Source organism: Taeniopygia guttata, chromosome 30 (assembly GCF_048771995.1).
Source record: "Taeniopygia guttata chromosome 30, bTaeGut7.mat, whole genome shotgun sequence".
Classification (NCBI taxonomy): Eukaryota; Metazoa; Chordata; class Aves; order Passeriformes; family Estrildidae; genus Taeniopygia; species Taeniopygia guttata.
The window spans coordinates 4,651,602-4,666,650 of record NC_133055.1 but is presented as its reverse complement, the minus strand read 5'-3'; the positions used below and the strand labels follow the sequence as shown (position 1 = coordinate 4,666,650).

At 56.5% G+C, this 15,049-nt stretch overlaps 2 protein-coding genes across 3 annotated transcripts in view; one reads left to right on the top strand and one right to left on the bottom strand.

Moving 5' to 3' along the window:
* LOC140680909 (uncharacterized) overlaps nt 1–15,049 on the bottom strand; it is a 692,735-nt gene that overhangs the window by 506,518 nt on the left and 171,168 nt on the right. The gene's annotated exons all lie outside the window — the stretch shown is intronic.
* On the top strand, nt 3,303–4,565 carry LOC140681017 (olfactory receptor 14A16-like). Its single transcript, XM_072920096.1, has one exon. The coding sequence runs from the start codon at nt 3,303–3,305 to the stop codon at nt 4,233–4,235; it is 933 nt and encodes a 310-aa protein (XP_072776197.1). The 3' UTR covers nt 4,236–4,565.

Here is a 15,049-nt window from a genome sequence, read left to right as displayed (position 1 = left end):
CAGGACTTGCTTGTTCCTATTGAGCCCCATGGTGCATTTGGAGCTGAGCCCTGGAACCTCAGGGCCTGAGAGGAGATTGCACAAAACTTTCCAGGAGTTAAAATCAAGAGCAAACAACCGAAAGGTCTCAATGCAATAATGGGTCCCACTGAGGTCCATCCCCAACACAGGCTCCTCATCGTGGAGGGGAGAGTTGGAGACCAGGATCACACAAAAACCTCTCAGAGACTCAAAATGGCACAAAAACCTCTCAATGTGGAAAGGAAAATCCAAAGTACCTGGAAAAACCTGAGTATCTGAAAGCATTAATGAGCCCCACTGGGTGTCAGTACAAAGCTCTCAAGGGACTCATTAAAGCAGATAATTGGGGCCATGATTGCACAAACCTCACACAGAGTCTGGATCAAAAGGGAAACACCAAGTACCTTAAAAGAACTGAAGTACCTTGAAGCATTAATGAGCCCCACTGAGTGTTGTTACTGACAGTCTCTCCAGGGACTAATTACAGCAGATAATTGGAGGCCAGGATTGCAGAAACCTCTCAGAGACTTCAAGGCAAAAGCAAAAGCCAAAGTCCTTTGAAAAACCTGCAGTCCCTGGGAGCATGAAGGAGCCCCCAGGGCCATTCCTGACCAAGGCTCCCCAGGGACTCCTTCCAGCAGATCCTTGAGGCCACTGGGATGTGGGCTAGGGGGGGATGCTGAGGGCAGGACCAGGGGGTGACAGTGCCCAGCCTGGCTGGGGCTGTGACAGGAGGCCCCAGGGCCTCAGGACAAGGTGTCTCCTCACAGCCCTTGGTGGCACAGACCCTGCTGTGCCCCAGGGCACCAAGACTTGGCTTCTCTTTGTCCCCACCTGTCATCAGTGCCTCCAGTTCTCTGCTCTGCCTGGGGCCTGGGGACACTTTCTCAGTCATGTCCCTCAGTGGGACCCATTAAAAGTCCAAGAAACTTTGGAGTTGGATTCTGACTTGGAGTTCTGGAGAGGTTTCTGCAGCTCCCTCCCAGGGCCTGATGTTCAGGGCCTGAGCACAAAGCCCCAGAGGGTCATTAAAGTCCTTGTGCTGTGTCTGTGCTGCTGAGCTGGGCCGGGCTCCTGGCACAGAGGGTGATCCTGGTAACCAAGCAGAGCTTCAAAAGCACATTTCTCTTGCTGAGCAGCTCTTCTCCCAGCCCAGCAGGGCTGGGGCACTGCCTGCAGCCAGCCCGGGCACAGCACAGAGGCACAGAGAGCTTCAATCAGTCAGGGCTGGGAAGGGGCTGAGAAGTGCCTGGGGCAGAATCACTGCCAGCCCTTGGCACAGGAACCTCTGGCTGCAGGACAATGCAGCTGCAGCTCCTGGAGAGATCTCCTAAAGCTGGAACATCCCAATGCCCACAGCCCCTGTGAGTGCATTCTCTGCTCATCTCCTGTGCAGAGCAGCCAGGGGTGCCCAGGGCTGTCCTGCAGAGCAGGGTCCTGCAGCCCAGGGCGCTGTGCTGGGCCAGGGACTCTGCTGCCTGCCAGGGACAGCTCTCAGCCGGCCCTGGAGCTGCTCCCAGCGCTGGCCAGGAGCTGTGGGGGGAAGGAGCCACCCTGAGCAGGGCAGGTGCTGCTGCTGAGAGGGGCTGGGTGGGGCAGGGCTGCTCCCAGCTCCAGACCAGCTTGGGCACAGCACCGGAGGGCACTTCCCAAAGAAGGTAAGCCTGGGATTGCTGTAAAGGTCAGGGGCTTTCCTGAGAGTGTTTTCAATTTCTCGCTTGGAGCTGGATGGCAAATTTTCGTCTGTGACAAAAAGATTTTTGGTCTTTACATATTTTTCATCTATTCATAGCTCTGTAAATTACTATTATAAAGTTATAAATCTATAACGCTTACCTGACTCCATTAAACCCTTAATTAACCCTATTTACCTGCTATTATATACTTGAAAAAATTATAATCCTTAATTAACTTTAGTATGTTTCCTTTCCTTTCACTTATATTTTAGAACAATAAGCTGTCTAAATATATTTTTAAATACTATATAGTCTTATTATCAGGAGGTGGACCTACAAGAAGAACATTTTGGTTTTTGAATATGAACAGAGATAACAAAAACTCAGGCAAAGAAGCCCTTGGACCTACTCCAATGGGTTGAGCCAGGGGTGTATAACTGGGGCAACTGAATCTCCTACTGGATGTTCCTGTTAAATATCCTAAATAATCGACCTTAATAAATTGTTTACATCAGGGGTTGGGTATGCTCCATTTCAGCTGGGACACCTGGAAGCTTCCAATAAAGGTCTGATTTTTACTTTACTGTTCTAACACTGTGGCAAGGGGGTTTTTTTTCTATTTTGATTATAAACAACAGGGGGATGAGAGAAGATGAACAGGAATTGTAATCCCAGAATGACAGAACATTCTGAGTTGAAAGGGACACACAGGATCATCAAAGGTATGTTTGAACATTTACAGAGACTCCAGAACTGTGACTTTGGGTGGTCAGTCTCTCTGCTGGGAGCCTCCCAAAGGGCCTTCAGCCACTCCTCAGCCCTGGACAGCAGCAGCATCACCTCTGCAGGGCCCAGCAGGGCTCTCCTGAGCTGCCCTTGCCCAGCTGCACACAGAGCCTGCCCCAGCCAGGGCCCTGCACACAGGCAGGTTTCTGTAGGGCGGGGCCGAGGGCACACAGGGTGGGATGGGCTCTGTGAGCGCTGGCAGGGACAAGGCACCTCTCAGGAGGGAATGTCCAGGCCCAGGGAGATGCTCAGGGAAGCAGAGGGGGCTGAGCAGAGCAGTGCTGGGGGAACAAGCCCATCCAGCCCCTCACCTGCCCTCAGCCACAGGGAATCCTTTGCCTCTCACATCTCTCTGTGGAAACTCAGAGTGCAGCAGGAATGCTGGGGATTTCTGACCTCAGAGAGCCAGGAATGATGTGTGGGTAGGAAAACAATTCCTAAAACCAGCTTCTGCTCTTTCCCTTACAAGTATGAGTGCAGATGGTACCAACCCTTTCTGCAGTAGGATTGATTCCCCTGACAAATCCTGAATATCCAGCCTGGTCCCTCTGCCAAATGTCCACAAACCCAGGGAAGCAGGGCAGGGATGGCTCCTCGAGATCCTCCATAAACAGGCCTGGCTGCTCCTGTCACACTCAGCCAGCACAACTGGAGCTCAGGCAGGGACCTGGGTGAAGGTTTTCCCAGAGCAGGAACAAGGGTGGGTGAGTCCCAGCAGGACAGTCTGAAGGGAATGGCTCAGGTTTGGCTCCGAGCAGCCTCTCCTGACTTGTCCCTGTCCTTTCTCCATGACCAGGTGCCCATGTGCAGCCACAGCAAATGTCCAACAGCAGCTCCATCAGCCACTTCCTCCTGCTGGCACTGGCAGACACGCGGCAGCTGCAGCTCCTGCACTTCTGCCTCTTCCTGGGCATCTCCCTGGCTGCCCTCCTGGGCAACGGCCTCATCATCAGCGCCGTAGCCTGCGGCCACCACCTGCACACGCCCATGTTCTTCTTCCTGCTCAACCTGGCCCTCAGCGACCTGGGCTCCATCTGCACCACTGTCCCCAAAGCCATGCACAATTCCCTCTGGGACACTAGGAACATCTCCTACACAGGATGTGCTGCTCAGCTCTTTTTCTTCATGTTTTTCATCTCAGCAGAGTTTTCCCTCCTGACCATCATGTGCTACGACCGCTACGTGTCCATCTGCAAACCCCTGCACTACGGGACCCTCCTGGGCAGCAGAGCTTGTGCCCACATGGCAGCAGCTGCCTGGGCCAGTGCCTTTCTCAGTGCTCTGCTGCACACAGCCAATACATTTTCCCTGCCCCTGTGCCATGGCAATGCCCTGGGCCAGTTCTTCTGTGAAATCCCACAGATCCTCAAGATCTCCTGCTCACACATCAAAGTCAGGGAATTTGGGCTTATTGTGCTAAGTGCTCTTCTATATTTTGGATGTTATGTGTTCATTGTTTTCTCCTATGTGCAGATCTTCAGGGCTGTGCTGAAGATCCCCTCTGAGCAGGGACGGCACAAAGCCTTTTCCACCTGCCTCCCTCACCTGGCTGTGGTCTCTCTGTTCCTCAGCACTGGCACAGTTGCCTATCTGAATCCCCCCTCGATTTCCTCCCCATCCCTGGATCTGGCCCTGTCAGTTCTGTACTCGGTGGTGCCTCCAGCCCTGAACCCCCTCATCTACAGCCTGAGGAACCAGGAGCTCAAGGCTGCAGTGTGGAGACTGATGACTGGATGCTTTCAGGAACATTAAACTGCTGGACAATTTCTGCAAATCACTTCGAAAAAAATTAATCTTTGATACTTCTTGTTGGTTTCATCTTGGAAGTCTTTGTTTTACATTTACTGTTGTCCACAAATAAATGCCATTCCTTGTGCCATTTCTCATTTTGTTTCACTCTACCTTCCCTGTGGCCACAGACTGTGCCAATGAGGGCCTGTGCTCTTGGTGACTTTAAAGGAACTAAAGGATCTCCCAACAGAGTTTTCTGCAGAGATGCCCTTTTGTTGCCTTCTCTGGAGCTGCAGCAGCAATGTCTGTGTGCAGAGCTGGGGCAGATCAGGGCTGGCACAGCAGCTGTGCCCAGGAGCAGCAGCACTTGGTGCTGCCAGTGCTGCTCCCGTGGCCCTGCCCCGCTGCCCTGGTGGCCCTGGTGTTGCTGCAGGGCCTGAGTGCTCTCGGGGCCGGGCACAGTCCTGGGGGTGGCAGTGCCGGGGCTGCAGCAGGGACAGGCCATGGGCACTGCTGGGGCAGCGCTGACGCCTCAGGCCAGGGCCTGGGGGCTCCAGGCTCCTTGCCCAGGCTCTCTCAAGAGCACGGCCAGGCCAATGCTCAGCACAGAAAACCCCCATGAGCAGCCCCAGGCTGGCCGTGGGCAGGCTGGGGGCAAACAGCACGGCTGGTGCTCTGCAAGGGCCCTGGGGGAGACGGGAAGGAGCAGCAGAGCAGGGGCTGATCCATCCCCAGGGCGCTGCACAGCCCAGGGCAGCGTCCCAGAGCGTCCTCATGGAGCTGCCAACAACATCCCCCCTCTGCAGCCCTGGCCTCTCCCCCAGCTCACAGAGGTGCCGCATCCTTGCAGGCACAGACACGGCAGCACTGGCTCAGCAGCCCCTGTTTGCACTGCACACAGCAGGCGGGAGCACCCCCGTGCTGGTGCTGTGGGGACATGGACCTGAGGGAGCACAAATGCCATCAGCCCCTGGGGCCAGGAAGGGCTGGGGGACACCAGGGAAACCACTCAGCTTTGTCTTGGCCTCTGCAGTCAGCCAGAAAGTTTGTTCCCATCAGCTGGGAGTTTCCTGTCCCACTGCAGAAGCTGCTGCTCATTTCCATGGCCTGTCCCTGCTTCAGCCACAGCGCTGCCACCCCCAGGAGCTGGAGAGGTTCTGCAGGACTGACAGGATGGGCTTTGGGGCTGTGAGGAGAAGCTGAGGGACCTGGGCTGCTGGAGCTTCTGAAGAGGAGGCCCAGGGCTCCTCCTGCAACTCCTCCAAGGGTGGATTCAGAGAATCACGGAATCAGCAAGGTTGGAAAAGACCTTGGAGATCATCAAGTCCAACCTGTGCCCTGACACTGCCTTGTCTCCCCTGAGCCTCCTCTTCTCCTGGATAAACAACCCCAGCTCCCTCAGCTGCTCCTCACAGGATTTGTGCTCCACACACCTCACCAGCCTTGTTGCCCTTCTCTGGACATGTTCCAGCCCCTCCATGTCCTTCCTAAATTGGGGTCTCAGAACTGGACACAGCACTCGAGGTGCTGCCCAACCAGTGCCCAGCACAGGGGAAGAATCACTGCCCTGCTCCTGCTGGCCACACCATTCCTGATCCAGGCCAGGAGCCATTGGCCTTCTTGGCCACCTGGGCACACGGCTGGCTCATGTCCAGCCTGCTGTCCATCAGTCCCTGCAGGTCCCTTTCTGCCTGGCTGCTGTCCAGCCCCTCTGTCCCCAGCCTGTAGCGCTGCAGGGGTTGTTGTGGCCAAAGTGCAGGACCCGACTCTTGGACTTGTTAAACCTCACCTTGTTGGATTTGGGACCTCTGCAGAGCCCTCCTACCCTCCAGCAGATCAACACTCCCAGACAACTTGGTGTCACCAGGGTTCCATGAGGCCCCAGAGTGTCCCAATGGTCTCCATGACTCCATGAGGCCTCCCAGTGTCGCAATGTCCCTTTGGTTCCATGGGACCCCTTGGTGTCACAAAGTCCCTTGGATCCTTGGGTCCCACAGTGTCACAATGTCACCGTGGTCCCCAAGGCCCTGCAGTGTCACAGTGGATCCTTGGTTCCATGAGGTCTGGCAGGGCAAAAATGCTCTCCTTGGTCCCACAGTGTCACAATGGCCTCTTGTGCCCAAGGGCCACCACGGTGTCAAACATGTTTCCTTCATTCCACAAGTCTCTGAGGAGCAGCACTGGCCCCTTGGTTCCATGGGGCCCTGCAGTGTCACAATGGACCCATCATGACACGAGGTCCTGCTCTGTCACAAAGCTCTGCATGGTGGGGTGGGGGTAGGGACAGAGTCTGATGGATTGTCAGCCACAAAGGGTCTTGATTTTCATATCTATTCCAACTGCATGAGGAGGCACTTGGATTCAGTGTCAATTGGAGATTTCACACATCAATTTATTACAAGTAAAAAAAAACTAAACAGGACCTGAAGAAATATTTTCTCACTGTCCTTTTAAATATAGTGTAATCAACCACAAGAGATTTGAAAACTTAAGTGATTCCCAGGGCTTGGCTTGTTAAGGTGTTCTGAATGTTAATGAGCCCTGGGGCACTGAATTCCTGCACTGAGGAGCTGAAGGCTGAAGAAGCCTTTGGAGCAGTAAAATTCAGCAGCAGCCTCCAAGTTGCTGAGGATGTCAGCAGCCCCCACTGAGGCCATCCCTGCCCAGAGACCCTGGGGGAATGGGCAGACAAGGAGAGCGTCCCTGGGGCTGGGGCAGCAGAACTCAGAGGCACCAGCGGCTCCAGCTGGGAAATGGAGTGTGGGATGGGGCTGTGAAAGCCCTGCCTGGGCTGTGCCAAGCAGGACACACAAGCCCTGACCCCCATCCCCTAAAAAACTCTCTCAATGGGACATTTAAAAGGAATTACAATTGGTTCTGTCCTCTGAGTTGGATGCACTGGAGAAATACCAACAAAAGATTCTCAGGAGCTCAAAACAATAAAACATCCTTTCTGGCAACATAGAAGATAAGAGAAACTTTGGGAAAAGGTTTAATAGGTCATTAAATCAACAAAAAACATTTCTCAAAGCATTAATCCTCGGATGTAGGGAGTTTTGGAGGTGGAATCCCAGTTTTGGCCATGACAGGATTAATGATTTTTTCCTACAGGAAAGAGAAGTGCAAGTCCAAGTGTTCTGGAAGAAGATGAGAGGTGGGCACCCTTAGGCCAAGCCAGCCAGACCTGTCTCTCCTGACACCTTTCATCTAGGGGCTATCCTTGGACACAGGGCATTTTGGAGGTGGAATCTCAATTTTGGCTGTGGGTTCCTGGATAGGAAGAATTATTTACATTAGGAAGAAAAGAACAGAGCCCCGGTGTTTCAGAGGCACATGAATGCAGCCCTCAGGAAGCCAAGGCCAGCCAGACTTGTCAGTCCTGGTAGCTTCTGTCTGGGAGCTATCCTTGGATATAGGGAATTCTGGAGGCAGATCCTCAGTTTTGGCCATGGGTGCCTGGTGGAGATGGATGTTTTTTTTTCTCATAAGAAAGAAAAGCACACGGTCCCAGTGTTTCAAAGGCAGATGAGAGGTGACCCTTGGGTGGTCAAGGCAGTTAGACCTGTTTCTCCTGGCAGATTTCATCTGGGAACAATCCTTTTACATAAGGAAATTTGGAGAAGAAATCCCAGTTTTGGCCCTGGTTCCCTGGAGGAGAAGGACAGTTCTCTCCCATGGGAAGGAAAGCCCAGAGCCCCAGTGCTTCAGGGGCAGATGAGAAGCAGCCCTTGACATGCCAAGGTCACCCGGACCTGTCAGGTGGTCCCCAGGAGCCCAGCCAGCCAGACCTGTTCCATGTTCCCTTGGTTCCATGGACCCCACAGTGTCACAATGGTCTCCTTGGCTCCATGAGGCCCTGGAGTGTCACAATGTTCCCCTTGCTTCTGCAGTGTCACAATGGCCCCATGCTTCCATGAGGCCTTGCAGTGTCACAATGGCTTCGTGGTTCCACAAAGCCCTGATGTGTCACAATGGCCCCTGGGCTCCGTGTGCCCTCGCTGTGTCACAGCGGCTCCTCTGTGACACTGCGGCTGCACAAGGTCACCATGGACCCTTGGTTCCTTGGGGTCTCCATGTTCATAATGGTCTCCTTGATTTCATGAGGCAGCAGAGTGTCACAATGGCCCCTTGGTTCCATGAGGTTCTGTAGTGTCACCATGGTGTCCTTGGACCTGCATTGTCACAACTGACTCACGGTTCCATGAGGTTCTGCAGTGTCACTGTAGCAGTCAGAGGCCCTGCAAGGCCTCCCTGGCGGTCACTCACCTAAGATAAGAAATGCCTAAGTCACGGTGACTGGACCAAAGAAGCCCCTCTTCTGCATTCGGACCCTTCTTATCTCTCTGTAAGGGTATTGGTGTATTCTCCTCAAACCTGGCAATTGGACAATTTCCAACACCCCAGTACCCTATATAAACACCCATTTCTATCCAGTTTGGCAGAAGAACTGTCACTGCATCCCTTCAGAGGAGCTGGCAATAAAGGACATCGCTGTGGAACCGCATACAGCCTTTTCCTCTCTCTATCCCTGTGTGTCTGCCAGAGGCACTTGTGAGCACAGAGCGAAATCACTGAGAGCTGAACTCACAGAGCTGAAATCACTCCAGAGGTGCTCGCTAAGTTGCCTGTGGCTGGGAGCTGAGCTGAGGGACCCAGACAGGCTGAGCCTGACAGCGCAGCGCTATCCGGACACCCACGGCAGCGGCAGCCCGGGGGTCACATGGGCCCCTGGGACCCCAGGCTGCATTAACCAGGAGTGACTGGGATCACAGAGGAACCATAAACGAAATTACTGCAGTAATACTGGGACTATCTGGGAGTGACTGGGATCATACTGGGAGTGACTGGAATCATACTGGGTGACTTGGAGTGACTGGGACCTTACTGGGGGCAAATGGTACCATAATGAGAGTGACTGGGTTCATACTGGGATCATACTGGGAAGGACTGGAACCATACTGGGAGTGCCTGGAACTATTATAGGGGTGAATGGGAACACCTGGGAACATGCTGGGATCATGCTGGGATCACACTGGGAGTGACCGGGATGATACTGGGATCACACTGAGTGTAACTGGAAGTGAGTGGGACCATACTGGGGGTGACTGGGAGCCACAGGGCCCATGCTGGGAGTGGCCTGGGGGGAACTGGGGGAACTGGCCCAGCTGGGCCTCAGGGTTGTTCTCCCCCAGGGCTGCCCCAGGTCCTGCTGCCACCCCTGGCCCCACAGAGCCAAGGGACAGGGGACAGCTGAGGGACAGGGGACAGGGACAGGGGACAGCCGAGGGACAGGGCACAGGGACAGGGACAGGGCACAGCCAGGGAACATGGCCTGGCTGAGGGACACTGAGCCCCAGCACTTTGGGCTGTTGCCCTTGGGCTCCCAGCACAGGCCCAGGGGCAGAATCCCCTCCAGAAACTGTTGTTTGCTTTCAGCTCTGCTCTGGAACATTCCCCAGGAGCCCCTGCAGTGGCTGCAGCCCAGCCGGGTGCCCGGGGCCACCAAAGCCGCTCCGGCAGTGCCCTCCTGCCCCGGGCAGGGCACGGAACACCCAAGGAAAGGCTCGTGCTGGGCTCAGGGCAGGGACAGGGCACTCCCCTGGTGCTGCCACGGGCACAGCAGAGCCGGCCTGGGCAAAGGATTGGGATCGATGTCCCATGGAATCCCAGCAGGGATTACTTCTCATTGCACTGCTCTCATTGGATTGGTTATCAATTCCAATCATTTCCCCATGGAATTCCCATGGCAGTGGGTTAGGGAGGAGATCCATCCATGGAATTCTCACCTGACTGGGATGAGAGTGAGATCTGGCCATGGAAATTCCATGGCAATTCCTGCATTCCCAAGTCCCCCATTCCTGAATCTCCTGTTCCCATAGGAATTGCCCTTCCCTTCCCACACCCACCTTTGTGCTCCAGAGCCTCCCGACCATATCTGATGTATTTTGGGGGCCTTTCCACACAGGTGTGTCCCAGGTAATGCTTCATCTGCTCCACCATGATCCCTCTGGATTCCCAGCACCTCTGGGATATCCAGACGGCATCGTTGGACACTGCAAAGCTCCTGGATCCCAGCTAGAAGGAGATGAAATCCCAGCCCTCGTAGCCGTACTGGTGGGATCCATGGACGCTCTGTTGGACAGGAGGTCACAGCTGGAAACCCCCTGCACTGTGTGGAGACCTGGGAACGAGGAGAGAACAGACCCATGGAGTCGTGTCCCAGCCCCAGGGAGCCCCTTGGAGCTCCCTGGATTCCCATCCCAGCCCCACAGATCCCCCCCATCCCCAGAGATCCCATCCCAGCCCCTCAGAGTCCTCCATTCCCACAGATCCCAGCCCAGCCCCCGGCTCCCCCCACTGCCCCTGCTCTGGTTGTACCGGCCCCGTCTCCAGGTCACTGTCAGCCACCGGCCAGTTCCTGTCCTTGAGCTGGGTCTGGATATCCCAATATCCCAGCTCTGGTTATCCCAATATCCCAGTTCTGGCTGTCCCAATGTCCCAGCTCTGGCTGTCCCAATATCCCAGCTCTGGCTATCCCAATATCCCAACTCTGGCTGTCCCAATGTCCCAGCTCTGGCTGTCCCAATATCCCAGCTCTGGCTGTCCCAATATCCCAGCTCTGGCTATCCCAATATCCCAGCTCTGGCTGTCCCAATATCCCAGCTCAGCTCCCGCCCCCATCCCCGGTGTCTGTGCCTCCATCTGGCCCCGCTCGCTGCCGCAGCGCTCGCAGAGGGTCCCGTCCACGTCCCCCCCAAACAAGGACTGGGGGGACCCCCGGGCCGGGCTCTGACAGTGCCACTTCCAGGAACTGTAGGGAGTAGAGAACTTGGGGGGACACAGAGATTTTGGGGAGCTGAGGGGGCTGAAAGTGAGAGTTTGGGGATCCAGGGGGTCCACAGGCCAAGGAAAGGGGGGACATGAAGAGATGGCAGAGCTGGGAAGGAGGTTCAGGGGCTGAGAGCCAAGGAAAGGGGGTGCAGGGACTGGGAGAGCTGGGATGGGGTGTCCAGGGAATCCTGTGCCCAGGAAAGGGGGTGCCAGGGCTCCTGAACGTGAGGAAAGGAGGGGCTAGGGGCTGGGAAAGGCAGGAATGGGGGCCCAGGGGTCCCAGGTCAGGGAAAAGGGTGGGACTGGGGGTTGGGAGAGGTGTGGGATGGAAACATGTTGTGTTGGTGCCGGATAAGGGGGTGCAGGGGGGTCTCACTGCCGGGCAAAGGGGTAAAAGGGTGTCTTGGTTCTCAGGAATGGGGGCGCAGGGGGGTCTCAGGGTCACGGAAATGGGGGGGCAGGGATGGAGAGGTAGAAGGGAGTTCCAGGGGTCCTTGAGCCCAGGAAAGGGGAGTCCAGGGTTTCCCAAAAAGGGATACCAGGGTGGGGACACCCGGGGTGTTTGGGAAGGGGGAGTTCAGAGGGTCTCTGGTTTTGCACAAAGGTGGGGCTGGGGGCTGGGAAAGGCAGGAATGGGGGTCCAAGGTGTTCCAAGGCATTCCAGGATCAGGCACACGGGAAATCTAGAGGCTGGGAGCAGGGAAAAGGGGAGCAGAGGGCCCTGATGTCCGGAAATGGGGGATTCAGGGGGGTCCCTGTGCAGGATAAGGGGAGCAGGAGGGGGTCCCGGTGCTGGCAATGGCGATTCAGGGTCCCGGTGCCGGGGTCCCACTTCCCCCTCGCCCGCCAGGAGCGCCCCCAGCCCCAGCGCTGGAGCCACCGCGCTGCTCCTCCTCACTCCCAGTATGATCCCAGTATGATCCCAGTATGATCAGTCACCCAGGAGCTGCTCCCAGTATGATCCCAGTACAGCCCAGTCACTCCTGGCATCCCCCCACCCCTCTCTGCGTTCCGACCTGTCCCGGCTCCATCCCCGCCCCTCCCGCGGCTGCGGGGAGGAGGAGGAGGAGGGAGGAAGAGGCGGAGCGGCAGCGGGAGCAGCAGGAGGAGCGGGGAGGATGAACCGCGGGGCTCCGGCTCCGCCTGAACTCGCAGCACCCCGGGAGCGGCGCCCCCATCCCGCAGGTGCCCGGGCAGGGGGAGCTGGCCCCAAATATCCCGGGGCTCCCTGGGTTTGGGGTTTTTGGGGGGATGTTTGGAGCTGGCGGGGCTCCAAGGCCGAGCCGCAGCTGCCCTCGGGGGGACATCGGGGGTCCCCGGGAGGTGTTTTTGGGGGGTCCCGGTGCGGGTGGCGGCAGAGCCCCGGCGGGGCCGGGGGGATGCGGGTCCCCCCGCGGTGCGGGTTGGGCTTCCCGGCCGGGCCCTCCGAGCTCTGCCGGGGCCGCGTGGGGACCGCGCGGGAGCGGCGGGAGCGGCGGGGGGACCCCGGATTTGGGGAGCCCCGGGAGAGCCGCGGCTTCCCTGGGCGGGAGCGCAGAGAGAGGAGAGCCCCAGGAGCCCCAGCGGGGACCCCGAGACGGGGGACCCCTGGCAGTGCCGGCACCCGGCAATGGGGGTGCTGGGGCTGGAGGGGCGGCATGGCCGGGAAAGGGGTTCGGGGGTACCGGGGCCGCCAGGGGCTGCTCCCAGCAGGTGCCCAGTTCCTACCCCTGTGTGCTTCCAGTTTCCTGGGCACTCCCAGGATGAGCCCAGTCAGTCCCAGTATCACCCTGGTCACTTCCCCTCACTCCCTGCAGGATCCCTGTTTCTCCCAGTATGAGTCCAGTCACTCTCAGTCATTCCCCATTATGACGCTATTTGCCCTCAGCAAGTCCCAGTTGCTCCCTCTTTTCTCGGGTGTGTTCCCACTTCTCCCAGTTGCTCCTAGTATAGTCCCAGTCACTCCCAGTATGATCCCAATATGAGTCCAGTATGATCCCAGTCTCCCCCAGCAGGGCCCCAGTCACTCACAGTTGCCCCCAGCACATTCCCAGTGGCTCCCAGTGTGGTCCCAGTCACCACCTCATGTTCTTAGGTACTCCCAGTACATCCCAGTTGCCTGGAACATTCCCAGAGTCTTTGCCAGGCACTCCCAGTTACCTCAGCATGGTTCAGCTGCCCCCAGTTTTATCCCAGTCACTGCCAGTACATCCCAGTTGTCACCTGCATGACTCCTGTCATTCCCAGTTGCTCCCAGTTGCTCTCAGGGTGTGTGCATTTGGCTCCCAGCATGGGCCTGGCAGCTCCCAGTAACCCCCAGTCAGGGTCCCTTGGCACCCACTGTAATCCCAGTATGATCCCAGTCACTCCCAGTATGATGCCAGTGCCCCCCAGTGTGATCCCAGCTGCTCCCTGTCAATGTCAACATGACCCCAGTAACCACCAGTATGATCCCTATGACTCCCAGTCTCTCCCAGTATATCCCAGTCACTCCCAGCATACTCCCAGTCCCTCCCACTTCCTCCCAGTTACTTTCAGCATGATTCCAGTTGTTCACAGCCACTCCCAGTCAATCCCAGTATGATTCCTGTCACCTTCCATGGACCTGGCTCCTCCCAGCATGGACCCAGCTGCTCCCACTGTGATCCCAGTATGATCCCAGTTGCTGCCAGAATAGTTGCAGTTGTTCCCAGTTCCTCCCAGTATGATCCCAGGTGTCCCTAGAATAGTCCCAGTCCCTCTCAGCATGGTCCCACTCACTCTCAGCTGTCCCCAGCATGGTCCCAGCTGTTCCCAGTGTGGTTCCAGTCCCCCCAGTATGGTCACAGACACTCCCAGTATATTCCAGTTGGCCCAGTAAGGTTTTGATGACCTCAGAATGATCCCAGTCTTTCCCAGTTACTCCCAGTTGCCTCCAGCATGATCCCAGTTTCTGGCAGTTGCCCAAAGTGTGGTCCCAGTCGCTCCCAGTATGAACCCAGTTTCCCCATTTGTGGTCTCAGTCCCCTCAGCACGGTTCCAGTACCTTCCAGTTGGTCCCAGTTGCTTCCAGTGTGTCCAGATTTTCCTCCCAACATGGGCCCAGTAGCTCCCAGTGACCCCCAGCCAGGATCCATTCACACCTGCTGGAATCCAAGTGGCTCCCGGGATGATCCCAGCTGCACCCAGTCCCCCCCAGTATGGTTCCAGTCACTCCCAGTATGATTCCAGCCCTGCCCAGAATGACTCCCTGTCACTCCCAGTGTGGGCCCAGTTGCTCCCAGTCACCTCCAGCATGGTTCCAGTCCCAGCCAGCACACTTCCAGTCATTCCCAGTATGATGCCAGCCAGTTCCAGTAGGATCCCAGTAGGAATCCAGCATGGGCACAGCTGCTCCCATTATCATCCACTGTGGTTCCAGTTGTTCCCATTTACCCCCACTGTGGTATCAGTCTCTCCCAGTGTATCCCAGTTGCTCCCACCATGTTCTCAGTCACTCCAGTTGTCCTCAATTGCTTCCAGCCCGATCCCAGTTGCTCCAAGTAAGATCCAGTAGGATCCCAGTTGCCCCCAGCATGCTTTCAGTTGCTTCCTGTTCTCCCCAGTGTGATCCCAGTTGCCCCCAGTTGTCCCTTGCATCAACCCCATCACTCCCCATATGATCCCAGTTGCTCCCAGCATGGTCCCAGTCATGCCCAGTTGTCCCCGGTGTAGACCCACTCACTTCCACTCGCTCTCAGTTCTCCCCAGCATGGTCCCCGTTGTTCCCAGTGTGTTCCCAGTCACCCCAGTAAGGTTACAGACATCCCCAGTAAATCCCAGTTGCCTTCAGCATCTCTTTGGTCATTCCCAGACACTCCCAGTGATCCCAGTAAGGTGCTTGTTATCCCAGTATGATCTCAGTCATGCCCAGTATGTCCCAGTTGTCTCCAGCCTGCATCCAGTCATTCCCAATTCCTCCAGTTTGCTTGCAGCATGATCCCAGTTTTTCTCAGTTGCTCCCAGTAGCCCAAAGTGGGATCCCAGTTGCTCCCTTTCATCACCAG